The 27,449-nt window shown below is 33.6% G+C and overlaps 1 protein-coding gene across 1 annotated transcript in view; it reads left to right on the forward strand.

The window, feature by feature from the left end:
* SPAG16 (sperm associated antigen 16) overlaps positions 1–27,449 on the forward strand; it is a 913,876-nt gene that overhangs the window by 34,502 nt on the left and 851,925 nt on the right. Inside the window, exons 6-9 of the mRNA XM_007187870.2 lie at positions 5,176–5,283; positions 11,291–11,408; positions 15,730–15,799; positions 23,223–23,332. Coding sequence (XP_007187932.2) covers positions 5,176–5,283; positions 11,291–11,408; positions 15,730–15,799; positions 23,223–23,332 — 406 coding nt within the window. The remainder of the gene's footprint in view (positions 1–5,175; positions 5,284–11,290; positions 11,409–15,729; positions 15,800–23,222; positions 23,333–27,449) is intronic.

Genomic DNA, 27,449 nt, shown 5'->3' on the forward strand with positions numbered 1-27,449 from the left:
GAATCAGGCTCCCGGACTTCAGACTATACTACAAATCTACAGTAATCAAAACAGTATAGTACTGGCACAGAAACAGAATTATAGATCAATGGAACAGAATAGAAAGTTCAGCGATAAACCCATGCATGTATGGCCACCTAATCTATGACTAAGGAGGCAAGAATATACAATGGAGAAAAGTCAGTCTCTTCCATAAGTGCTGCTGGGAAAGTTGGACAACTACCTGTAAAAGAATGAAATTAGAACACTCCCTAACACCATAAACAAAAATAAACTCAAAATGGATTAAAGACCTAAATGTAAGGCTGGATACTATAAAACTCTAAGAGGAAAGTATGGGCAGAACACTCTTTGACATAAATCACAGCAAGATCTTTTTTGACCCACCTCCTAGAGTAATGAAAATAAAAACAAAAATAAATGGGACCTAATGAAACTTTAGCTTTTTCACAGCAGAGGAAACCGTAAACAAATTGAAAAGACAACCTCAGAATGGGAGAAAATATTTGCAAACGAAGCAACTGACCAGGGATTTATCTCCAAAATATACAAGCAGCTTGTGCAGCTCAATATAAAAGAAACAAACAACCCAATGAAAAAATGGGCAGAAGACCTAAATAGACATTTCTCCAAAGAACACATACAGATGGCCAATGAACACATGAAAAGATGCTCAACATTACTAATTATTAGAGAAATGCAAATCAAAACTACAATGAGGTATCACCCCACACCAGTCAGAATAGCCATCATTAAAAAATCTAGAAACAATAAATGCTGGAGAGGGTGTGGAGAAAAGGGAATCCTCCTACACTGTTGGTGGGAATGTAAATTGGTACAGCCACTATGAGGAGAGTATGGAGGTTCCTTAAAAAACTAAAAATAGAGCTACCATATGACCCAGCAACCCCACTGCTAGGCATATATCAGGAGAAAACTGTAATTCGAAAGGATGCATGCACCCCGATGTTCACTGTGGCACTATTTACAATAGCCAGGACATGGAAGCAACCTAAATGTCCAGTGACAGAGGAATGGGTAAAGAAGATGTAGTACATATATACAATGGAATATTACTCAGCCATAAAAAGGAGCAAAGTAGTCTCATTTGCAGAGACATGGATGGACCTAGCGACTGTCATACAGAGTGAAGTAAGTCAGAAAGAGAAAAACAAATATCTTATAATATTGCTTATATGTGGAATCTTGAAAAATGGTAAAGATGAACTTATTGCAAAGCAGAAATAGAGTCACAGATGTATAGAACAAATTTATGGTTACCAAGGGAGGAAGAGGGGGGTGGAATGAATTGGGAGATTGGGACTGACATATATACACTACTATGTATAAAACATAACTAATGAGAACCTACCATATAGCACAGGGAACTCTACTCAATGCTCTGTGATGACCTAAATTGGAAGGAAATGGAAAAAAGAGTGGATATATGTATACGTATGACTGATTCACTTTGCTGTACAGCAAGAAACTAACACAGTATTATAAAGCAACTATACGCCAATAAAAATTAATAAAAAAACCATTTTGGCTCTTTAAGCTTTTAATAATTTTTAGAGTAGTTAATTGATGATTTTTGCCTCTTTTATAGTATTCCTTAGGAGTAGGCATCATTTTCCTTTTATGATGGGAATTTAAATAATTTTCTCTGAAGCTACGTCTTGCCCCATTTAGAGTACTGTGTTCCTTTGCTGAGCTTTTATAGTAAGGAAATGTAATGCAGACCAGAAAAGTTTTATTGAGAGTCCTGAAGATTAGGCAGGAAATAATACTGACTGGGATTACTTAATAGAAGATTAAAGTGTGCCATCTTAAAAATAATGAAATACTTGGTTTTATCTTCTGCCGGAAAATATAGGCATAATGAAAATTAAATGGCTGTTAATACTGAGAAAAAATTAGGTGCTTTACTAATAGGCCCTAATTTCACTTACAAAATTCACTTCTATGAAAGGTCAAAGAGTACCCAGCATTTCCAAAGACACATTTAATTTAATGACTTTCAGAAACACACACTGTGGATAAAGATAATAATGAGGCCCATAAAATTTCATGCTTTAGTGTTTAGGTAATTGCTTGTTAAATTAAGAAGGTATTTTTTTCCAGACATGGGTATACCCCTTTCTTTTTTGGTTAAGAATATAATGAAAGTTTTCATCTAATCTAGCTGAGTAGTATTTTGGCTATCTGAAAATTATTCCAATAATAATTGTAGTGGGTTAAACTAATTTATAACCAATTGAAGAGAATGAAATAGTTGGTAATTATATAGTACTGTTATCAGAAATTACTTTGATTCAAGTTTGCACACGAAAAAATACATGACAAAGATGGCCTACTTTGATTGGTGCATGTAAACAAGAAAATGTTTATATGATACCTTTTGCCAAATTATGATAACAGAATAACTCAATAAATCTATTATTAAAAGCTTAGTAAAAACTATTCAGTTAATAAAAATTATTTTACTTGGAGCATTCAGTTAAAAATAATTTTTTAGAGTACATTATTAAATTACGTTAATACGTTAAACATGGAGTTTTGGGGACAGTGCTTTTATAGTATGAAAAAATATGAGTATCTTGATAGTTTATAATTTAATTACATATTTTGATATGCTGCTTTCCTGAAATGGGGAAGTTAGTCACTCTGCCATCTCATTAAGGAAAAGCATTTAGTAGTGTGTTCTTTATGATATACGAATCTAAATAGAATGTTTCACTGAATACTTACTTCATTGTACTTGAAATAGAATTTATATATTTGGTGTCTGTCTTAATAAAAGTTTTTCTTAAACACAACAATGCTCTACTAATATAATGAGAAAATACTATATAGTTTAAATATTAATTGCTTATATGAATATTTCAAACTTTTTTAGTACAACTTTTATTTTCCTTTTATTAAGCAAATGGGCAGCAGGAAGGTCATAATAGGAGAAGCATCACCATGAAATGAATTTAAATTGTTTCACCGAGTAGACTTCATTTGTGCAAACAGAAAGCAAGTCTCTGAAAACCAGTTTAATGGTCAGAAAAACTTTATAAAGTCCAATACTTCAATCAGTTCCTATGCTTTCTTTCCTGGGATGAGTACAAATAGGACTTTAAGTGTATATTTAAAAAGTGAGTTGATGCAGTGCTGCACATTTGTGGTTCTGCTTAAGAAACTCTACAATATTATTTTTCTAAGTTTTTTTTAACCTATTATGGGTTTACATTTCAGGTAAGATAAATAAAATATAAGCTCATGAAGTAATTCATCAAGTTATTGTAGACTCAAAATGGAGTTTTAGTAGACTCAAAATAGATGTTCATAAAGTTTAAATTCTTTTATAAAGATATACATAAAGATCAGTGTTACTAATAATCATGTATCCTGATATTTTTGATCCCTTAGAGGATATTTACCTAGTGGCATGCCCCCTATTTTAGGTAGATAAATGTAGCTGTTTGAGGAATTGAATATATCTGTTCTGCTATACTAAGTAGTAATATGATGATGATGATGATGGTGATTACAGTAACATTTATTGAATATTTTCTATGTGCAAGATAGTATATAAGACACTTTACATACTTTTCTTGTAAGTGAATGTGAATTCAAGTGATGTTCTTGTGTTTTCACAACAAAATGCCAACTCAGCCATTTATCTTTTCTAGTCATTCTACTTAAACTCTCCTCCTTTTCACTCACTTCTCTACTCATTAGGCACATTTTGGTGGCAGAGGGGTTCTCTCTTTTGTTTGGTCCATCTTCTCTCACACATACACACAGAGTTAAAACCTGGAAAGAAGAAACTGTTTGTTTATCTAATAGTTGGAATATTCCACAGATGATTTTTCAAGTCTCAGTATTTTAATCAACATTTTCTTGTGCCTTCAAGATTGTTGGCATGGAAATGAAGTTGAGGGGTAGATGGTTAGACCATGAAGTACTGTGACACAATGTTTATTTACATGTGGTCAAAACTACAACATTGACAGTAGAATGAAGAACAATACAGGTCATCCAAAATAAGTGGGAGATGGTAGGGGAGAAAGAAAGAAACTTGGAAGAATGGAAAAGACACTTTCACTATATGCCATGTGTGGCTTGATCTTGCAGCAAGAAGTCTCACTGATCATAATATGTGCCATCAGAAGTCTGAAAACCTAAACTCATACCACTGCTCTGGCAGTATCCCAGCCACCATTCCTCACTGATTGCTCTGACATAGCTCCTAAAGCAGAAATCTATTGCATGCATTTATTTCATATAATCTGAATTATGAAATATGAGAGGCAGATTTATTCCATTCTGATCCTTTTGCGAACTGTCAGTACTCTAATTTAGTCCATCCATTTTTCAGAATGTTAGAATCTCAGTGCAGTAGCACTTTGTCAGTTAACTAAGACTGTTAGATAACCACTTTTACATTATAAATTATATTTTACATTATTACATTGAAACTAACTTACATTGTAGAGGTGGGGGAAACATTCCCATTAATTTTTTCACATACGACTTGGGCTGAGAAAGAATACTCTCGCTTGCTTTATGCCAGGGATCTACAGAAGATATATCCAGTTGAAGAATGCTTCTGTATCACAACACTGATACTGAAGACTTTTCTCATTAAGTTACCAATTATTTTAGTAATATGATCTGTAGGTGGTGTATATTTTTCACATGCCTTACCAGAATGAAATCTTGGTTTTCTAGAACTTATATGCTTTCTTTTTTACAATTGTCAGAACTAAGTAGCCCACTTAACCATATATTCAAGCAAGTTCAGAATTAAATTTTGTAAAGTCTTTTCCTTTATTTGTAATTATTTTGAATTATCCTATTTTATATGTATTTCAATTTTATAAACAAATTGTCTTTGAAAGTAGATGGATTATGTGTTATTGTGGTAGCATACCTTTAATTTTCCTTTATTTAAATGAAATGTGAATAAATGATATTTTTGAAACTACAGGTTTTAGCCTGTTCATTCCCCACCCCCATATATGTTATGTTGGTTGGGATATTTCAATGAGAATTATAATGGAATCTTTGCTTTTCAATAATCTTTTGAATTGCTTAGTACTGGATTTGAACTGATAAGTAAATAATTTTTTCAGAAAAGAATTAGCAGTGATTTTTAAAGTTGTTATTATTTTTATTTTTCAGCAAGGCTAGAGAAGATCTGCTGAAAACTCAGAAAGAACGTGATTTTCATCGAATGCACCACAAGAGAACAGTCCAGGAGAAAGACAAATTAATTAATGACCTCAAAGGGTAAGCTGCTAGTATTTGTTGGCATATTTATTAAAGAACTATTTAATTTGTGTTAAGCCATTTGGCCATGGAAGAAGGTTCCAGGTAAAGTTATTCATTCAGCATTTATTGAGCATCTACTGTGTGCCATGTGTTTGATACAAAGATGAGCAAGTTTAGGTCCTTGCTGTCAAGGTTCCCAGAGACTATTAAGATGTGTGATGGGGGAGGAGTTAAACAGAAATATAGTGAAATATACTGTATTGTTTTTATGCAAGCCAAGAGGTGGTCACCCCAACCAGATTGGAGAGTGAGATGGTTCAGGGACCTATTTCTAAAGGAAATGCATTCTAAAGTATGAGTTAACAGAGTGAGAGAGTGGGGTCAGCATCCTGTGCAAAGGCACCAAGTCACTGGAGGAACATGACATGTTCGCCAAATTGTAAGCATGGAGAGCAAAGTGCAGAAGCAGCTTGACAAGGGCGAGGTGGAGGGGGCCACATACTGCATAACCTTGAATTTATCCTAAGGCTTTTAGAAATTACTCTAATGATACTCAGATTCACTTCCCTCTGCCCTCTTCCTCTCCCTGACCCCGCCCCCCCCCCCCCGGCCAAATAAGAAAATAATTTATAATCTCTAACTAAAATTCTCCTTTGCTTGTTCTAGGGCAGTGCTGCCCAATAGAACTTTCTGTAATATTATAAATATTTTATATCTGCACTCCCCCATATGATAGCCATTAGTCACATCCTCTACTAAGCACTTTCAGTGTGGCTAGTACAACTGATGAATTAAATTGCTGATTTTATTTAATTTTAATTAATTTAAGTTTAAATTTAAATAGCCACATTTGGCTCGTGACTACTGTATTGAACAACATAGCTTAGGGGTGGTCAGGATAATTGCTGTCTTTTGTAGTGATTATGGTCATTATGGCTATTATGATTTCTTAATTATAGGCTGTCTCGAAACAATCAATGTACTTTCTAACTTAGCAATATATTAGAAATTAGCGTTTTTCTGATTTTTCTTAATTGAATCTCTATAGAAATCAAACACCAGTTTAATGAAAGAGAGATTTCATTAACTTGACAAAAAGGCCTTGAGAGTGTTTATTCATTGACTTTAATCAATGCTTTTGGTTTCATATTTTGGTCTAAATTATTTTTTTGGTTCATAAAATTGTTCCAAGTCCAGAAAAATTCAGAAAAAAATCTTTGAAATGATTTGTTTTCCTCTTAACAAAAACATTAATTGAGAAGTAGTACAATGTAATGGAAAGAGCTTGGATTTTGGAGTCAATTAAACATTGGAAGCCTGGCTCCACTACTTACCTTTGTGTGCTCATTGTAATTCTGTTTCTTATCTGTAAAAATTGTCATAATAAAAGTACCTAATATAGTGTCTGGAACATAATAGATAGTAAGTACTCTGCACATACCCTAACATTGAAAGTATGTGCTAAATATATACTATTTCATGTAGATTTCCCTTTTGCATTTTTATACAGGTCTCTTTTTAGAACTGTATATTGTATTTTGTTTTAAAAAATTTTATATTTTAATATTTGGGAATTAATTTTATATCTTTTATATTTGGGAATTATCCTACTCTCAGGACAATAAAGAGGCCTGTGGCTCTTCTGAAGTCATGTAGAAGTCTATAAAGGTAGCAAAGCTTTTTCTTGTACAAAGATAACTAATTGCTGTGCCTTCATCAGGGTGAGGTACCCATTTGCCCAGAGGAAAAGCGCAAAGGTATTTTAGTAGTTGTGTGTGTGTGTGTGTGTGTGTGTGTGTGTGTGTGTGTGCATACATACACATACACATACATGAGTTTGAATCACAGTACATTCTTCATGGGAAAGATCTCAGGTTTGAGTCCATTCTCACCCTCTGTGCTGATACAAGCAGGCTTCAGTACTTCAGTTACTTGGGTTGATGACAGTCTCAGAGCACCTTTGTATCCAGCTGTGGCAGCTGAAATATGATTGTTCACGGTTGCTGATGTTCTATTCATGGTAAATTGTTGTTTGAGTTTTTGTTTTAAATTATTTTTTTGAGACTTCTAGCCTATGTGTAAAATATATCATACTTGTTAAATTTCCTAGAATGTTTAAAGAGAATACTATTATAATTTATTTCATGTAAAAATTCAGCATTTTCAGATTATACTTTTTGTAATCCTTAGGGGCCCCAGTGAAGAAATCCACATTACATTGGAATATAACTATACTTAGTGTATATTCAGATAGCCTTTATTTCCATATTTAATCAGTAAGAATAATGGCTCCATTGGACCATCTGGATAAATCACTAATACATTTTTTCTAAGGACCTAAAACAAAATTTCGTTGATGACCTGAGAATCACAAAAAAACTAGTCATGAAGTTAATCAATCACCATTGAAGTTAATCAGTCAGCAGTGAACACCTTATCTTGTAATTGCACCATTGCATAATAAATCAGCTATAGAGAAGAGGGTTTTTGATTCCAGGATAAGTTAGGGTCTGGGTTCTGTGTGTCATATTTTACCCAAACATTTCAATGATGTGTCTTTTTATCATAAACCACAAAAATTAGCCTTAATGTTTTCTCTAAATTGTTCAACTAAGTTGTAATTCGTTGCTTTTACCTGTCAATTTTTCAGAATTTCCTGTTTAACATGAGTGACTTATTATGAATGCACTTATTTTCAGAATTTTTAATACCAACAATTAGAACTGATAAGTGGATAAATTATGAGGTTCTTATGGAATTTATAAAACAGTCACACTCTTTCAGTCTGATTAAACAGAAGATTTCTGTGAATGTTGTTTCCTTGTTATATCTTATTGGTATTTATGTGTTGCTAGTTCTTTGCACAGAGGATAATCCAGTCATGTCTCATGAATGAGTAGATGCCAAAATCATCAATAATGTTTATACTTCAATTGCCCACAAACTCAGCACATAATGTTTTGTGTATATAACTCTGTACCTGAATATGTGTTTACAAATGTATGAATGTCCCTAGAAGTGTATAGTATATAGCAAAATGTATATATGCTAAGTACATTAAGTAGAATAGGGGATGAAATTATATATACTACTTATATCTTTTATTTTCTTACTCTCTCTTGCTTTGCTGAGTGTGACTGAATTAATACACACTAAGTATATATTATATATAAAATACATATTATATATAATATAATATAAATATATATCATAACTTTAATGCTTAGGTTTTATTACTGTCATCAATGAAGTATAATCAAAATTATGTTGAGAAATATGATTTATAAATCAATGGCTTTCATAAATATATTCATGAAAATATTTTATAAAATGAGGACTACTGTTTTAATTTTTTAATAAAAACAAATGTAAAATTATTTTGGGGGACTTCTACTTTGAGTCATATCAGAATAACTGGTATAAAGCTAGCTCTCCAGCTGGTACTGGACTAGCTGTCCACTGTAACGAACTACAAAACTGGACAGAATTTTTGGTATTGTTTTTTAGAGTAGAACTGGGATGTCCAAGAGGAGGGAAATACACAAAGTGAGCAGCATGATCAGCCCAGATTTCTGTCTGGAGGCACTTTGCAGAAAATAATATAAGGTGGGACCCAAGCAGACCACGGTAGTCTTGACGAGCTCACAAGGCAGAGGTCAGAGTTCAGGGCTGCTGAGAGAGCTAGAATTTGCAGGACAGGGTGCGCAAAAGGAGGGAGGTACATGAAAAGGTACTTGAGAAATATCTGTAGTGGTTCCTTTTAGTCTTTGACCAGATACTAAGTTGTGGAAGTACATGGTAAGAGGACATGAAGCCTGCAAAGAACAGCTCCTGGGCAACTGTGTGCCAAATGGAGATTCCAGAGATTGCAGATGTAGGAGTTCTGACCAGCTACAATGGAGAAAGCTCACTGAATACTCCGAGCACTCAGTTAAGACCCTGGATAAACCCTGCCATAGGAGCTGAGCTATTCTAGTCTTGGAGAAGGAACTATTTTAGACTTGCCCTATAAAAAGCTTAAAGGTAAACTTCGAAAGGCCTCTGCAGCAGCTTGCAGCACAGCTGAAGTGTTAGCTCTTTCTAGGGCAGGAGGGCCACCTCTGCAAGCCCATAGGGCCTGAGGAGGAGCGCTATAGAAACAACATTGTCAGGGACATCCTGAGAACCAGAGAAAAAGAAGTCATTTCATATTGATGAGAGTCAGTTCATCAGAAAGATATAATATGCATGATTCTAATATAAGACTTGAAAATATATGAAGCAAAACCTGATAAAGCAGAAAGGAAAAATAGATATTTCCATAGTTATAATTGGAGATTTTAACATTCCTCTTGTAGCAATTATTAGAAAAATAGGCAAAAATTCTCAAGTTGACAGAACAGGACAAATTAATTGTGCATAATTGACATTTCTTGAATTCTGTCAATACTTTGGACTTTTCAAGTTCCTATGGAATGCTCACCAAAATAGGTGGTATGCTGAGCCATAAAACAAATCTCTATAAATTTCAAACAATTGATATCCATACAAAGTATCTCTGACCTCAATCAAATTAAATTAAAAATCAATGACAAAAAGCTCTGGAAAGTTTCCAAATACCTGGAAATTAAGTAACATATTTCTAAATCACCCATGAATCAAAGAAGGAAATGAGAAAATATTTGGAACTGAATGATTTAAAATGTAACATTAAAATTTGTGGGATTCAGCCAAAGCAGTGCATAAAGTGAAATTGATAGCTTATATTAGAAAAGAAGAAAAATTTAAACCAATGGTCTAATCTTGTACTTTAGAAGCTCAAAAAAGAACAATTAAATACAAAGAAAGAAAAAGATCAGAAACCAATAAACTAGCAAAGGTATAAACATAATACAAATTCAACAAAATCATATATTGGTTATATAAAAATATAACAAAACTGACAAAATTGATAATAAAATTGTCAAACCCTAGATATACTAATTATCACCAAATGTTGCCAAAGAGGTGAAGTAACCAGGAGTCTCATATATTGCTGTTGGAAGTATAAACTACGACCCAGCAATTCAACTCCTAGGTATGGTTTCTAAGAGAAATGAGGGTATATAACCAAAAATATCTTATATGACATATAAGAATTTTCGTAGAAACTTTATTCATAATAGCCCCAAAGTGAAAACAACTCAGTTCTTCATCAGCATAATATTGGATAAACACATTGTAGAGTATACATACAAAGGAATAGTACAATAAAAAGGAATGAATTACTGATATATACAACAACATGGAAGGATCTAAAAAAAAATTAAGCTGAGTGAAATAAGCCAGTTTCTGAAGAGAACATATTCTATTATTCCAAGTAAATGAAGGTCTAGAATCTCCTGAAATGTTAGAAATGCTCTGTATTTTGATAACAATGTGGACTACCTGGGCATGCATGAAAACTCTGAACTGTAATACTTAAGATCTATATATTTCACTCCATGTAAATCACACTTCATAAAAACAAAAAAATATTTTGAAAACATTTTCAAATAAAACAGATTCTTAAAATTTACATCATACATTGAGATGAATTAAGATATCAAAATATTTTATACTTAATTTTCTTAATATGAGGTTATTTATTCATACTTGTTTTCAAGACCATCCTTAATTTTGATGTGAATGAGACCCTTTCTGTTTAATCATCTATTTTCTTTTTGACAATTGTCTTTTTGAAAATTGTTTCTGAATTAAAGAAACTGCAATTTTGTTTTCTGTCAATGAATAGCAGCAACTTCTGGGTGCATACTTGAATACAGCAAAAGGAAACAGAGAACTAGTTAACTCAAGAGAAATGTGATTTTCCCACCTCCACCTAGGTTGCAGGGAAGTTGCATGCCAAATAATACTTCTTGCACTTCTTGGCTCTGTTGTGTTGACCTTTATATGGTTAATTCATTTCTTATTCCAATGCAAAAAAATAGAAAAAAAGATTTAGATGTTAGATGGAAATCACTGATTTAACTCAATTACCCTTTAAGATGCCCTTTATTTTTCATAGGTTGAAGTTACATTACGCATCTTATGAACCAACTATAAGAGTATTATATGAGAAGCACCACGCTTTACTGAAGCAGAAAATGCTGACCTCTTTGGAAAGAGACAGAGCAGTGGTACAGGTAAAGAGACCATCCAAGCTACCTGAAAATGATTTTTAACCATTTATTTTTTATAACATTATTAGAAATATTGGTTTTGTTTCTGAGTTAAATTTTAAAAGATTTCCCCCAATTGTCATGCTGTAAAAAAGATTAATTTGGAATCATCCAGGAAAAGTATTTTATCCATTTTAAAACTACAAAGATTATTATTGAATTAAAATTATTTAATTAAAATATAACTTTTTAGGAGATTATTAAAATATAGTTTCAGAGAAGAACTCAGCCATTAAAACATAACAACATTTAAACTGGGTTTTAAATGCCAGCTTTGACAGCTATAAACCTGGACCTTACCTAAACACTTTAAACTCAGATTTCTCATACATAAAGTATAGCCACAATGACCTATCTTTTAATATTATTGTGAAACTTAGATGGGTTAATGAATAGAAAGTCCATGCAATTCACCCCCAAATGAATATTTGAAACACCTAGTTACTGACCCAATTTTCAGTCATTTTTGCTGTTGACACCCTTTTTCATTCTTCTTGCAGGGGTTTTTTTATAGGCCTAGGCCTAGGGTAGTGGTGAGGAATCTCTAGTATAGAATTCAAGAAAAATGAAACAAAATGTTTCTTGACCACATTAAAAATATGTAACACTTTATTAGAAAATATAAAACTGCTACTATGCTTAACATTCTTTTATTGTTTTCTGGAGATTTTAATTTTTGGTCAAACTTTCAGAAGCTACAGAAGCTTGCACGATGGTTACAAAAGTGTGAATGATTTTATTAAGACTACTTTAATCAACTGTATATTGTCTTTTCTTGAGTGTAATCTTCAGCTACTAAAATGAAAACATCACTTGTCTCCTTGTTTCTTTGTGCTTGAAATTTAATTGTGTATTCTTGAATGTATGAATTGCATTAATGGTAATATTGCATAAAAATAGTTTAATAATAGTTTACATTTGTATGGTACTGTATTGTCAAGCCTTCAGAATTTCATCTCTTTGCTCTTTTTCATCTAACCTGTCCCCACAGCCTCCCAACAAGAGACACAATTCTACAACCTGGAACACTGTGAGCTAGATTCAGGTTGCTCCTGCTTCTTTTCCTGCCACAAACCAACTTAGACTTTTGCTCCTCATCTTACTCTCCTTTTCCCCCTGTTCTCATGCTCATCTCCCTATTACTCTTCTCTCAGGAGGAATCCATCAGTCCCCTGGCCATACATTCCCAAGTGACCACGTATACTTTGGCATCTCTGACAGACTACTCAGACTAAGTTTCAATATTCAAGGATATCAGGGCCTTCCAGGCATCCATGATGGCAAGTGCCTACACTCCCCTCCAGATTGTTGATTTCTACATCTGCCATCTATCTATCACTGGACTGGATCTTCCAGTCAATATCATTGTGATTAGGGCTAAGTTATCTTCCTGGAATGGCCATCAGTTCCCCTATCTCTAACATGAGGTTAGATCAAAGGCCATATTAAGGACATATTCAGGCCACATACAGTCTTTGGGTTTCAGATTGCTCATCACTGGTTTAGTTACAAGAGCTAAGGATTAGGAGTGATAGGAATCAGCCCCAGCTGTGCTGCAAAGTAGCCATGTGAACATTCAGGTAACTTTACATATATGTCTCTTTTCTCATTCATTAAACGAAGATAAAATTACTTGCCTTATGATTGATATGTATCTAAAATGAAAACGTGTTTAAAAATGAAAATCATTCTCTCTATGAGGAAGGGTTGAATTTTACACACTACCATTCAGATGTGTAAAGAACTGTATCTTCTTTATCTACAACTTATTTTGTCTTTGAACCCCTACTCCTGCTGAAGGCAAAATAAAACATAACCTGCTATTAAAGACTATCCAGATCTTTCTGGGTTAAAACAGTCTCTTTGAGTTTAACACAGGGTGTTTGAATGTTATATTAACTGATTGTTTAGCTAAAACATATCTGTCAGTGTTAATTTTCTGTCTTCAGATAGCATCCTTTTCTTCTCACTCTTCCCAGATGGCTCCTGGTACAAGAGACCCTTATGTGTCCACTGGCCCGAAGTCTACATGCTATCCTTTCGGCCTTCACTTTCTAATGTAGTGTGACTGGTTTGGTTATATTCCTGGTGTTTAGGTACATGGTTCTGGGTGTTTCTTTTGAGTGTGAACCTAATATACCTTGCTTATTCCATGGCCTCTGCTACACCATCTGTGAGATCCTTAACATCTGCACCTCATTGTCCTGACTCTCATTCATTGTCATTTCCTTAAAAACCTTATCTTAATGACCATTTAGCTTACTGTGTTTCTCTAAACATATAGACTTCTCAAATACTTTGCATGAAGAAGGGTTAGATTTTAGAATTTTTAATGCTATTTAGTTTGTATATAAGAGTGAAAGTATACTGTGAGATGACAAAAATCTAATAAGTATGTGTTTTCAAATTCTTTTGATAGATAATAAACAATGTAACTTTTATTTATTTTTAAAAAATATTTGTTTTATTTATTTATTTAATTTATTTTTGGCTGTGTCAAGTCTTAGTTGCGACACGTAGGATCTTTGTTGCAGCCCGCGGGATCTTTCGTTGCGGTGCACAGGCTCTTCGATGCGGCACATGGGCTTCTCTCTAGTTGTGGTGCCCGGGCTCCAGAGTGCATGGGCTCTCTGGTTGCGGCACGCGGGCTTAGTTTCCCCGAGACATGTGGGATCTTAGTTCCCCGACCGGGGATCAAACCTGAGTCCCATGCCTTGGAAGGTGGATTCTTTACCACTGGGCCACCAGGGAAGTCCCCAAATTTTAAATTTATTTAAGTCTTATGGAAACATCTATAATTTAATTAGTTTCAGCTTTACAAAATTACTGAAAATGTCCAAAGTTCTGAATTAGAGCCCCATGTTTCAAAAAAGATAAAATATAATATATTTGTTAGTATATATGTGTATAATAGATTACATTTTATCATTTTTGGATCATGGGGTTCAATTTAGGATAAATTCTAAAAGATACATACATATATATGTATGTATTTCTAGGTCTGTCTGCTGAGAGGGTCTAGAAGTAATGACACTGCAGTAGCAACAAGTATACCCAGTGCCCAATATCAATTTCTAATACTATTCTCCAATAAGAGGAAGTAGTTAGTGCTTCTTGGAGAAGTGGCTGAGTGTAGTCTGGGCAAGGAGAATACAAGATGAGCCCGGGTGAGCATTTGGGGCATCATGTTGTGCTAGAAAGTAGGAAATGTTCATAATGTAAAAAAGAAAACAAGGAAGGAAGGAAGGAAGGAAAGAAGGAAGGAAGGAAGGAAGGGAGGAAGGAAATACCCAATACGATAATGGAGTATGTCAAAGGACAAAGGAACTATTGTGGGCAACTATAGATGGACCACCAACCAAATTTGGTTTGGATGTTGAGCCTGATGATGTACCATGGTAATGCATGGCATTAACAGGGGAAACAGGGTATACAGGAACTCTCTGTACCACATTTGCAACTTTTATGTAAATTTTACACTATACTAAATAAGAAATTCATTAAAAAATTTTATAATCCATTTGGCATCCAAGAATAGATATAAAATTTTCACTTTTTTTCCCACCCAGGCATTTCATGAGCACTAATCCATAGATTACAAATTATTATCTGATATTTTCCATTAATAAAGAAATGTTGCTACTCAATGATAGTAGAAAAATGTTGTATCTGTATATAATTAAATAGATGATATTTTGTGTTGGCATAATCATATAAGGGATGAGATAGCTTTTTAAGGTTGAAATTTTAATTTAAGTCCGTTGTTCAGGAAATATCAGTAAATGGTATGCCACCAAGCTAACAAATTGAATAAAACAAGGAATAAGTTTGTTGGTGGAAAATGAGTTAAGAGTTTTAGGATAACAACAGTCTCTTCATATTTTACTTCCCAAGTAATACCTCATCTTTTATGGACATAAAGATGAATTAGGCTGTTGTGAAGCAATTTCAACAGAGGAGAAAACTCTCTCAAAGTAGACACCTCAATAATTATCATTAAAAGTGTGCAACGAGTATTGTTGTCTCAGGAAACTATGCTGTGAAATAAATGTTTCAGACGTTTACCCATAATAGACACTTAATACTTGCCATGGAATTGAATTTAAACTTAAAATTATGTTTTCTTTTGTTGCAATTAATGGTTAAATTTTTAAAATACATAGGGATTAATCCAAGAGAAATTAATGTTTTCTGTATTTTGTAATCAATATTTAAACATTGCATTTTAGCCCATTTTTTGAGTTATTTAGTATATAACCTCATATCTTTGGATTTTACTTTTTAGATTTCTGGACTTCAAGAAACACTGAAGCATATGGAAATAGGGCATACTTTCCATGCTCCTGAAATTAGAGGTAAAAGTGAACTATAATAAAACTGTAATTTATTATTGGTTGGTGATTTTTCAATCTTATCAGAACTCAAAATGCTGATAGGGTGACTTTTCAACCGTATATTTGAGGCAACTATTTTTAGGCATTGGAAAACATCACAAGTCACAGAAGGCAAATGATAGAAGGAAAATTTGTAAGTTGAGCTTCACCATCATCATGACTTTTTGTCTGGGAAAATTGCCAAACCAAACTCTATGGCGATGGAGGTCAAGAAGAGCATGGCAGTCCTGTTTGAACTGAAAAGGCAGACTATAGTTCATAAGTTGTTGAAGCATCTAGAATCTGTAGGAAAGGGCACCAGATAAGAGAGTGCTGCAATGAACAGTGGCCTGGTTTGTGAGAGAGTGTACTATGAGTCCTTAGCTGATGGCTGGGCTACACATGCAAGACTACCTGAGACTTGCCAGAGAGAAAAGGCTCCTTAGGATTAAGAGGGGACCAGTGATCTATATTTCTGTTTTGTGCCAGTACCATACTGTTTTGATTACTGTAGCTTTGTAGTATAGTCTGAAGTCAGGGAGCCTGATTCCTCCAGCTCCATTTTTCTTTCTCAAGATTCCTTTGGCTATTCTAGAGATTGTCATACTGAGTGAAGTAAGTCAGACAGAGAAAGACAAATATCATATGATATCACTTATATGTGGAATCTAAAAAAAGGGTACAAATGAACTTATCTACAAAACACAAATAGAGTTACAGATGTAGAAAACAAACTTATGGTTACCAGGGGGTATGAGGGGGACAATAAATTGGGAGATTGAGATTGACATATACACACTACTATATATAAAATAACTAATAAGGGCCTACTGTATGACACAGGGAATTCTACTCAGTACTCTGTAATGGCCTATGTGGGAAAAGAATCTAAAAAAGAGTGGATATATGTATATATATAACTGATTCACTTTGCTGTACACCTGAAACTAACACAACATTGTAAATCAACTATACTCCAATAAAAATTAAAACCAGTGGGAAAAAAAAAAAAAAAAGAGGGGACAAGGGATTCTAGTTGTCAAGCAGTGATGGGATATATTGGCATTCTGGCCAGGCCTGGATGGAAAGACCTCTTCAACACCTTGTTGACACCATATTAACATTAACCATCCTGTACCCACCCTATAAAACGAAAAAGAAAGCTTACACAGGATTCCTAGGGGAAACAGAGTTTAGAGTTTGAATTTTGCCAAGTTAGAGAACCTTGGGGAATATTTAGGGCTTTCCATGGATCCACTCGAACAGACCATAAAATTAAGCCTGGAATTCAAGGTGATCATCAAAAAATTAAACTGCTTACTAGAACAGAAATCAGTACCTTTCAGAGGAAGATAATTGTCCAGAGTCTTTAATAATCTACCTTCATACTGCTCAGTGTATAATTACATTTTTCTAGCTATGTTATAGAAATTGGAAAATATGATCCACAATCAAGACAAAAACAATAAATGGAAACCTATATTCGGATGGCCCAGGTGTTGTATTTAGCAGATAAAAATGCTAAAGCAACTATTTTTTAATATGATCAAGCACTTAAAGGAAAATATTACATTATAAATGAAGTGGTAGAGAATCTTGGCAGATAAATGGAAACTCAAAAAAAAAAAGAAATAGAAATCTCTTACTGAAAAATATAGTAACTAAAATCAAAATTTTATACTTCACAATAGATTGGAGATGATGGAAGTGTCAGTGAATTTTAAGAGCCATCAATAAAAATCATCTATTCTAAAGAAGAGAGAGAAAAAAAAGGAAGGAAAATTTGCCTGTTTAACATACAAGTAATTGGAGTCCCAAAGGAAAAAAAATGAGAATGGGGCATAAAAATATTTAAAAGATGACCTAAAATTTTCCAAACTTGATGTAAAGCATATACTCGCAGATCCAAAAAAAGCAGCTAACTATAAACACAAAGAAATCATGCCTAGATGCATCATACTCAAAATTTATGTGAGAAAATCTTGAAATCAGCAAGAGAGAAAAAACATGTTACCTACAGGGAAACAATACTACAAATAAAGGCTTATTTCTCATCAGAAATATTGGAGGCTAGAAACAATGAAATGACATCTTTAAAATGTAGAAAAATTTAATTCAGAATTCTATATTCAATAAAAATATCCTTCAGAAATTAGAGTGAAATATAAACATTTCAATACAAATGAAGCTGACAGATTTTGTTGCAAGCCATTCTAAAGTACAGGAAATACTAAACTATTTTCTTTGGGCCAAAAGAAAAGTAAGCCAGAAGAAACTTAGATCTGCAGAACTGAATACTGTACAGAGATTTAGAAATGTTAAATTCTGGTTAATGTAAATGTTAAGATTTCCTCTTCTTAATTTTCTTAAAAGGAAAGTGACTGATAAAAACAAATTATAGCCTTGTAAAATAATGCTATATAAGGTATGTAAAGGATAAGAAAATAATAATTTGGGAGGTAGTGCAAATGTTCTATATCTTGATTTGAAGATATAGGTGGTTGGTTATATGCCTACTTATCTTTGTCAAAACTTACTCAACTCTACACTTAAAATGTATGCATTTTATTTTATGTAAATTATACCTCAATAATGTTGACTTAGAAAAGAATGTTGGGAAGCTCTAAAATATAGAAAGACTGCAAAATGGTGAATTTTTAATAAAAATAACATTCTGGTATTTCCAGATGACTGTTCATTGTGTTCTCTGATTGATTAAGGCTTAAAAGAAATGTGTAGAATTCTCATATTCAAAAACTTTTTCTCAGCCTGATTCAGTAGTTCCTTTCCTAATATTTTATATTAAAGAAATATCAGTTATGCTCAGTGACGCCTAGAGAGTCTATGCACAAGGATGTTTATTGCACTCATATTTATAGTAACAAAACTATACAAGCAGTCTTAATCTTTAATCACAAGTGAATGTTTCAATATAGTTGATCATACAATACTAGAAAGTCTTTAAAAATCACACATAAAAAAAGTTCATGTTAAAATATTAATGTTAAGAAGTAAAAACATGTAGTATAAGATCATGTCTGTTAAATATGTGAAACACCAAAATGTTTACGTAATTCTGTGTAATGTGATTATTTCTTCATTTTTTCCTTACTGCATTTTTTTCAAAGAATATATATTTCTGTTTACATCAGAAATTATTTTTTTCATATATATATAACTTTTAAGAAGAATACAATGAGATATAAATATGATGATGTGAAACTACCATAATTTCAGGAATTCTAACTGTCAAATTGAATAAAGATTGTGAAAAACAATAAATATAAGACAGCATAAAGGTTGAACTGTGCATTGAATTGATGCTTGCATCAGTTAATCTCTAAATGTTACGTTCTACTTATAAGAGTTTAATGATTTTATTTATTTATCCTTGACATCTCTATTAAAATAAAATAATGGTTTATAGATAACTCCTTATGAAATTATCTCCTGGTATTTAATCTAATTTATAAATGAATATATTACATGTTTTTCTAGACTGACATTTATAAGTTACTTTGAAGATCAAGTTTATAATTACATTTTTATCTGTGATGTTTTGAAGTGACTTTTGATCAAAAGAAATAAATTCAAGCCCAACATGAAGAAAACATGTTTTATTTATTTATTTTTAGTTGCATAGTCTCAATTACCTGAATAAAAGTTATCCTTAAATTCTGTACTGAATAATTTTGTGCTCCTTATAAACATGCCTTCTAGTTTTAGATAAAGAACTTGCAGTTCCTTTTCCTAAGTTCCTTGTGGCATGCCAGCATTTGGCTGTGTGATCTCAGATTCTGTTATTACTCAGATTGGCTGATCAACTAGAACCTTACTTAGGCAACTTTGAAAAGAAGTTGGTTTATTGGTTAACTGGTGGTTCTTTGTAAATCCTGCTGTCCTTCACAATTATTTTAATATATTTAACTCTTTCCCTTTTCATTTTCTCATTTTGGCTTAATTTTTAAAATATTTTATCTGTCTGTCATTTGTCTACCTATTTTTCGTTCATTTTGAACAGAAGTTGGTATGGCGGTAGAAATTCTTCAGATTAAATGTAATTCTCCCTGTAGTTAGGAAACAATGACTTGATTGTCATTTACTCTGAACTTCGGGAAAAAGACTAATTAATTGTTATTTAATCTGAATTTAAGGAATAAGATAAAACTTGGACTCACTTGGAGTAGTTATCAAAGAATTTTAAATGTACCATATTTTTTGACTATCAAAGTGATGTGTTTATTACAGAAAAATTTTAAATGATAAAATGTTTTACAAATTATCCATAATTGCTACCACTTAGAGAGAATATTAATACTTTAGTAGTCAAATTTCTTACCTGAAAAGGGTTTATAATTTATAATTCTATATTTACTCTTGTCTGGTATGTAGAATAATAGAAAAATTCCTAGGAGAAACTATGAAATAGTGAATTATTATCAGCTAGATATTTGAAGTGATAGTTTTGTTACATTTTTCTTTGTTGTAATGGAAATTAATATGTATCAAATATTTACAAGAAACTACACAGAAAGCACTTTAGTATTACATATTATGAGATAAAACTTTTTTTGTACAAATTATATAAGCTCAAAAAGTTTATCAGTATGCTGGTTTTTATTATGTTTGTGTTAGCTGATGTTTGATTTCATATGAGGTTGCAATTTGAATACAATGATACCTATTTCCAAAGTAGGTTATAAAAATACATATAATTGTATTTTATGATATCTTGTAATTTATGATAGGAAACTATGAATTCAGGAAGAACTTCTAGAAATTGGAAATGTTTTATGAAGTGAAAAACTGTGAAAGCTGACTTCAGCATCACAAACAGATGTCATATATAGTAGAGCAAAGGTTTGAGTTTAATTAATTGCTTTTTAAATTGGGTATTTTTTGTTGTGCAGAATTTCACTACAAGATGTCAATTTCTTATGACTGTATGTAGTATATGGTCTAGTTTAGAAAGATATATTATCATTTCAAATATAATCTCTTTCCCTTCATCTCTGTTACCTTTTTTTGAATTCCAATTAGATGTGTACTTGATCTCATTTTAGCTTCCTAATCTCTTAGATATTTTCTGTTTATCTCCCTGGGATAAACTATGGATAATTTCTTCAAAACATTTTTTTCAGTTAAGTAATTCTTTTTTCAGCTGTGTTTAATCTATAATGGAGTTAGGGACTGGCACAATATAGGTACTTACGTATTTGTTAAATGAATATATTCATGCATATCTGACATTTAACCAGGGGCCTGAACATGTTCAGTTAACATTGGTTGAATGTGTGCAAACGTGAAGAAATGGTTGAATGGGTGAAATTTAGCACTGGGAGTACAATAACTATAATTTCTATAAGTGAAAATTTGTTTGTTTATTTGATGTTTACTTTATTTCTCTTAAGGAATTGTACCTTCCTTAAGATAATGATTGTGCCCAAGTAAAATTTGGGAAACTGCATAGCAGCAGTCAGTGCTATAGGCCTTTTCATTAACAAGCATTAGATGATAAGCATGAGGATCCTGTGATGGAGAAATGGACTTTGCCATGGTGTTACTAAACATTAAGAAGCACTATGTGGAATTTGAAAATTATATGCACTTTTATGAATGTGACAAGGACCCAATGTTTGAGTCTCTCATTTGTTCTACAAATCTTTGTATAAAGTGATATTTATCTGATAGAGAGTGGGAATCATGTTTATTATTGGTACATTGAGAAATAAGTGTTATTTTTCTTTCAATTACACATACACTATGCAATGTGTATTCTCATGTTTTGGTTGCAAATGTCGGTTTTTTTCCTAAAATATTTTTATAAAGTGTAAGTTCTTGTAATTTCATCTTGATTGTGGAACAACTACATATCCTCATATATAAACCAAGCCCTTTTTGATTTGTTACTTTCATTTATCCTTACCATTTTGTTTGTTTGTTTCTTGCTTTTTATTTTATTTCTTTCACGAAGTGGTGCTTAGTAATATTTTGCATGCTATCTGAGGTCTGCTCGTATTCCTAGAATTATCTCCTGGAATCCTGGATTTCTCTCCTTACTGCTTTCTCCTTTCTTCCCTGTAGATATTACTATACAAATTCTCCTTATATGTAAAAGGGAAAAAAAGGTAGTGACCTTCACAGGGTTAATGACAGGATTTCATGAAATAATACATGTAAATTGTTTAGACCAGTACCTGTTAGATAGTAAAACATCCATGAGGCATAAATGCGAACAATTATTATTTTAAATTAGTATCATTATCAGGCTTTCACTCTTGGCTGTTGAAGAGGAAAATACAATAAAAGAGAATTTGAAGTGAAAATTTTTCTCTAATCTCAGTGAGCTGTAATTATTGCCTTTTCTCCACATTTTGACTTCCAGATGCTGTGGGGCTCTAACTTGTGGCACTGCAGAGCGAGGACATGCAGTCTGGATACCCTAGCGTTAGAAGTTTTTAAAGTACTTTCATGTAGTACTAACTTATGCAGCATTCGGCTTTTATGTTATTGTGGGGATTATTTTGATAGTTTTCTTCCGTGAAACTGGTACTGAATAGGAAAAATTAGATCAGGAAAGAAACTAAATGTTAGCATATGCTTCCTTACTTTATAACGTCAGGATTCTTTGAGAGCCTTGACATTAAAATCATCCACATATTTTTGTGTTCATCATCTTTTCTCTATTATAAATTGTTATAAATTAGAACATTTAGTCACTTAATTATGAGTTAATGATTATAACCGTATTAGTTATTTGAAATCTGCTGGCTGTTTAGAAATACAGGGGGAAATTATGTATACCTGAACATGTATATGTATATGGAAAGATGTGAAAAAGAAACAGACTTTTCCTGTCACTTTTCTTTTTCCCTCAGATGATTCCTTTAGGACTGCTCTTTACGTCCAGGAGAGTGTGGGGACTAATGTTACAACTATATTGGAATGTTACCCTGTGTTTTCTTTTCTTTTTTTCTCAACATTGTGAATCATAGAGAATCTTTTATTAATACAATATTCATTTAAAAATCTCGTTTATTATCCAGTTCCACTTGGGAAATTTTGTCATTGCTTACCATTCTCTCCTTTGACCCCCTTCAACTTTTGTTTATAAACACATGAAACCTCATGATAACAGGAATTTAGATATAATGTAACTGGAGATTGGCTCACATGCTCTTCAACTGGCTCGCAATGCTGTTTCACTAACCTTGCAGCAATGCCACCCTGCATTTTTGGGAAATGAATTTGAGACTTCATTTAAAACATTTTAGTATGGTTTTAATATTATTAGTTTAATACTTCAAAAAATACGTGTATAATGAATTTGGCTTTCTTTTTTTTTTGGTTATAATATTTCTTACAAACAGTATAAACATTAAAAGTAAATTGTATTATCTTATAGTTGTTCCAAATTGTGAAAAGGAAAATGCACCAGAAGGTCCTACTCAGAAAGGTCTTCGTGAAGCCAGAGAACAAAGCAAACGTAAAACAAAGATGAAAGTTAGTACAAAGGTATGATATTTTTGTTTCCATTAATTCATATTTAACTCTCAGATATTCAGATTCACGGACTCATATTGTATCATTATTTTATTGGAAAAGGAATTTAGAAGTTATGTATTCCAAACCACTTGGTCTATAGATAGAAAATGGAGGTTCTTAAATGTTACTAGTAACTAGTTAATTGAGGGACACACATTTATTAGTGGCAGAGACAGCTCAGTGAATCACTCTGCCACTTACTCAAACTTAATCATGGCCACTTCTGCTCACCTGTTCACTCTTCTGCTTAAAATTACCTTTGTCCAAAAGAAATAACTATCAGATGATCCCTTATTTATTTTCTCATACTATAACTTCAAACTTTCATTAGTCTTTTCAAAAAGAAGAATGGAAAGAATTATACCCCATTTAAGAATCTCTTTATATCTGAGTGCCTTTGCTGTGCAATCAGGATGAGAGTTAAAATCTTCAGTGATTACAGAAAAATGGTATTAAAAATGTCTAGTCAAAGAGATCAAAAATGAGGAAGAAAGAAAATTACACAAAACCTATGAAGGGTTTAGTTTCTTGTCATGAAAATTGCATAAAAGTTTAGCTGAGGTAATGAATGTTTTTATAAAGTAGTTGTTACCTTTGAGTTCTAAAATATCTGACATTCATTTAAAAATGAAAGCATTTACAAATATAATAACTTTTTTAGTGTAGTAATGCTATAAGAACAACAGATTTTTATGAATTCAAATAATCATTTGCTTAGCTAATATCTATAACATTTTTCTTCCTCAAAGGTATGCATTGGAATCTAGTATCATATAATATTTGAATAAAATACAGACTAAATGCTTTTAGTTTATACTAAGGCTTTGATAATCACTTTCTGGTGATATTTAGACTAGTATTTTACTGTTCCTCTATCATCAATACTAATTTTTTAGATTTATGGTATTTGAGGGAAATCCCCTCTTTTAGTCAGCCTGCCTCAGGTTCCCCATGTCTCCAAGGTCCCATCAGATCAGACCCTCTTTTGTCACCATAAAGCTTTCCCACTTCTCCGCCTGCCTGTAATTTGAGTCTCTGCCTAATGCAGTCAGTGGCGGTAGATGACTCCATTGCTGTCACTAAGTAGTGCTTGTTCTAGTTTGGATAATCTTTATTTATCTCCACAGAGGTTAGTAAGTCAGGGAGCAAATAAAAGACTCGCAATAATAAAAAAAAATTCAGAGTTAAGGATTTTGGGTGTGATAGTGGTGGTTGTCATCAGAAACATTTTCATCTTCTGACGTGGCATAGGCATTATTTTTCAGGTAGTAAGTCATACTTAGAAATGACTGTTTCAGGTCAGTAGTTAAATATATTCAGCTCTGTGTCATAATCAAAATTCCAAACTTGCATGAGTTTCTTCTGCATTTAAGGATGTGTGAAGGGTGACTGTGGGCTGTCTGTAAGTGGGTGACAGGGTCAGCTGCCAGGGACATTGGAACAGAGCAGGCAGGAACGCTCGGCAGGCCATAGCCCCAACAGTGGCCAAATAAATAGAGAAATTTTGGAACTTTGGGGTTAAAACACATTAGTATATTTGACAGAGGCTGCCTTTCCTTTCCCACACCCTACCCTCACATCCTACCATTCTCTCCTATGGTATGGTGCCAGGTCTCATGTGTGTCGGGGGCAGGGGTGCTCTAATGTCATTCCAAGCTTTGCTCTTGTCTTTAATCCCAACATGTAAGTGTGTATCTCTCAAGATAGTTTGCCTCCTTTCATTAGCGATGAATTCTTGGGTTTTAGTCTACATGTAAAAGTTTTATCGTGTATCCTCTGTATAAAAGTGAAGAAAAAATAGGGTAGGAGGAATGTTTTATTCACTTCTGCAATTTTAAAAGCAGTTATTTAATGAATTTTTCTGATGTTTTGCCTTCTCATTCAGGCAAAGTCAGGAAATCATTTAGGGTTTAAGTCAGAAAAAGAACTAGTTTAGATCATTTGAACAAAATAACTTTAATACATGGAATTGATTACATAGGTGACAGAAGAGCTAAGATGTCCTCTAGAGGACAGGCAGACAACTCAGAGATTGTCAATGGCAGGACACTTTTTTTGTGTTGGAGGCACAGTGGGAGAGCATTGTTACCAGCCTCGAGGAACTGGGTCCCTCAGGTAGGAGGACTGTGAAGGAAGAGGCTGTCTTGTAGGAGCTGGAGACATGGGAGGGATGCAGGGCATGGGGAGAGGAACTTCTAACACACAATGCTAAGGGAGGGATTAGAAAAAACTCATTAATTAATATGTATGTAACAGAAATATTTACAGCTGAATAGTTTATTTCCAGCCATGACATATACTTGATACACTTCTTCCTTCTTTTAGTTCTCATTCAGGGTTTGTGTTTTGCTTAGGCAGTGCTCATTGGGGTTCTTTATGTGGTGAGTGGACCCATGTCTTTAATCCTGAGGGGTCTGAGTATTTAGCAGTCCTGCTATCTTGGATTGTTATAGTTTCCCATTGGTATTTACTACTTAACATGGATGTACTAAGGGTATCCCAGATGTTTTTCTGGGTTCCAGAAGGTCCTCTCCAAATCCATCGTTTAGCAGCGACCACGTCAAAAAGTGCAAAACTGTCACAAAAATCTCTGAATCACTAGATGTCAGACTTAGTTTTAATCTGATGGTGCCTTCCCTCTGTGCCACAATAGACGCATCCTTCTCTTTCGAACTAAGCCATTGAATAGCAGAGCCTAAGCTTGCTGGCACAGGAGGCAAACTCTTTGCAGGCTGGTTATGAGATGTAATAATTAGAGGGACTACTTCTGTTGCTGTGAACCCTTGGTTTCCGTGACTGTGTGAGAACAACACTGGTGGTGTTTTTAAACTAACACTGCAGCTGATTTTTTAATAAGCTATTCTGCTATTCTGTCAGGCCATCTGTTTCTGTGGATGGCCTATCATTAATTCTGTGGGTGTTAGCCCATAACCGTATTTCTTTTACTGTAAAATGCATACTTTGGTCATAAGCATGAATTGTATATCATGACAATGTATAAGGGAATTTCTAAGTATTTGGATTGTGGTGCACTCAGAGCAGTGAAAGCAAATATCCCATCTGAAATAGTAGTTGCCATTGTAGACCACACCTTATTAATTTTACAATAATCCACAGTCATTTTGTGAGATGCATCAATTTTCTGCAAAGGCCGAACTGGTAATTAATGAGGATGCGATGGGTATCTGTCCTCTATATCTTTCCACTACTTCATTGTGGCACACATTTCTATAATTCCCACAGGACTGTGATTTGCTTTTAGTTTATTCTTTTGGTAGGGTTAATTTCTAGGGCTTCTGCTTGATCCTTCCTGCCATAGTAGCACTTACGTCGTAAAACAGTGAGCCAATGAGGAGATTTTACTAATTGACTAGTATGTCTATTCCAGGTGTACAGTCAGAAACTGAGGAAATAACCAGGGAACGAGTCCACAAACCCACTGGGTTTACTGCGAAACAGACCTGAGCCAAAATACCGTTTATCATGAGGCTATCATGACCTCCTAGTCTGACTATTGGATGGTGTTTTTATGTTTCCAGTAAAGGGAATGCACTCAAAGTTAATATCTAATTATCTCTGAAAGGTCTGAGGTAAAATAATTGCCCTTGTAAATGGCTCCTGTCCCTTCGGGGAAGACTTGGAAGGTGATTTAGAGTCAGGTTTTTGTTTTCCTAAGTGAACCTTGCATGATATGATGAATACATATTTGTCCAGTGAAAACAAATCAGTAACCCCTCCAAAATGAGAGAGGTTCAAAATAATGTCTGCCACCAGGTGGCAGGCTGGCTTCCCATGGTGAGGTGCCGTAACAAGGGTTCCACTTCGGCTTCTGCTGTTGGCAGCTGGACATTTAGCGCTGAGTGGTGGCCAGTCAGTTTTGCTTAGGGGAAGTCCTTGTTACTGAGCCTGTGCATAGTCTTCATACTTTAAGGCTTCATAGCTTCTCGGGCCAGAGCAGTAGGGGGTCCTCTTTGGCAGAATTATAATCCAGTGACTGTCCATTGGTAGCAGAGATGGCATATCATGCAAGTCCATCTAGAAACTAGGCTAGATTTTTTTTTTTTTCTTTCTCTGTTACCTGGTCATG

This window comes from Balaenoptera acutorostrata, chromosome 8 (assembly GCF_949987535.1).
Source record: "Balaenoptera acutorostrata chromosome 8, mBalAcu1.1, whole genome shotgun sequence".
Taxonomy (NCBI): Eukaryota; Metazoa; Chordata; class Mammalia; order Artiodactyla; family Balaenopteridae; genus Balaenoptera; species Balaenoptera acutorostrata.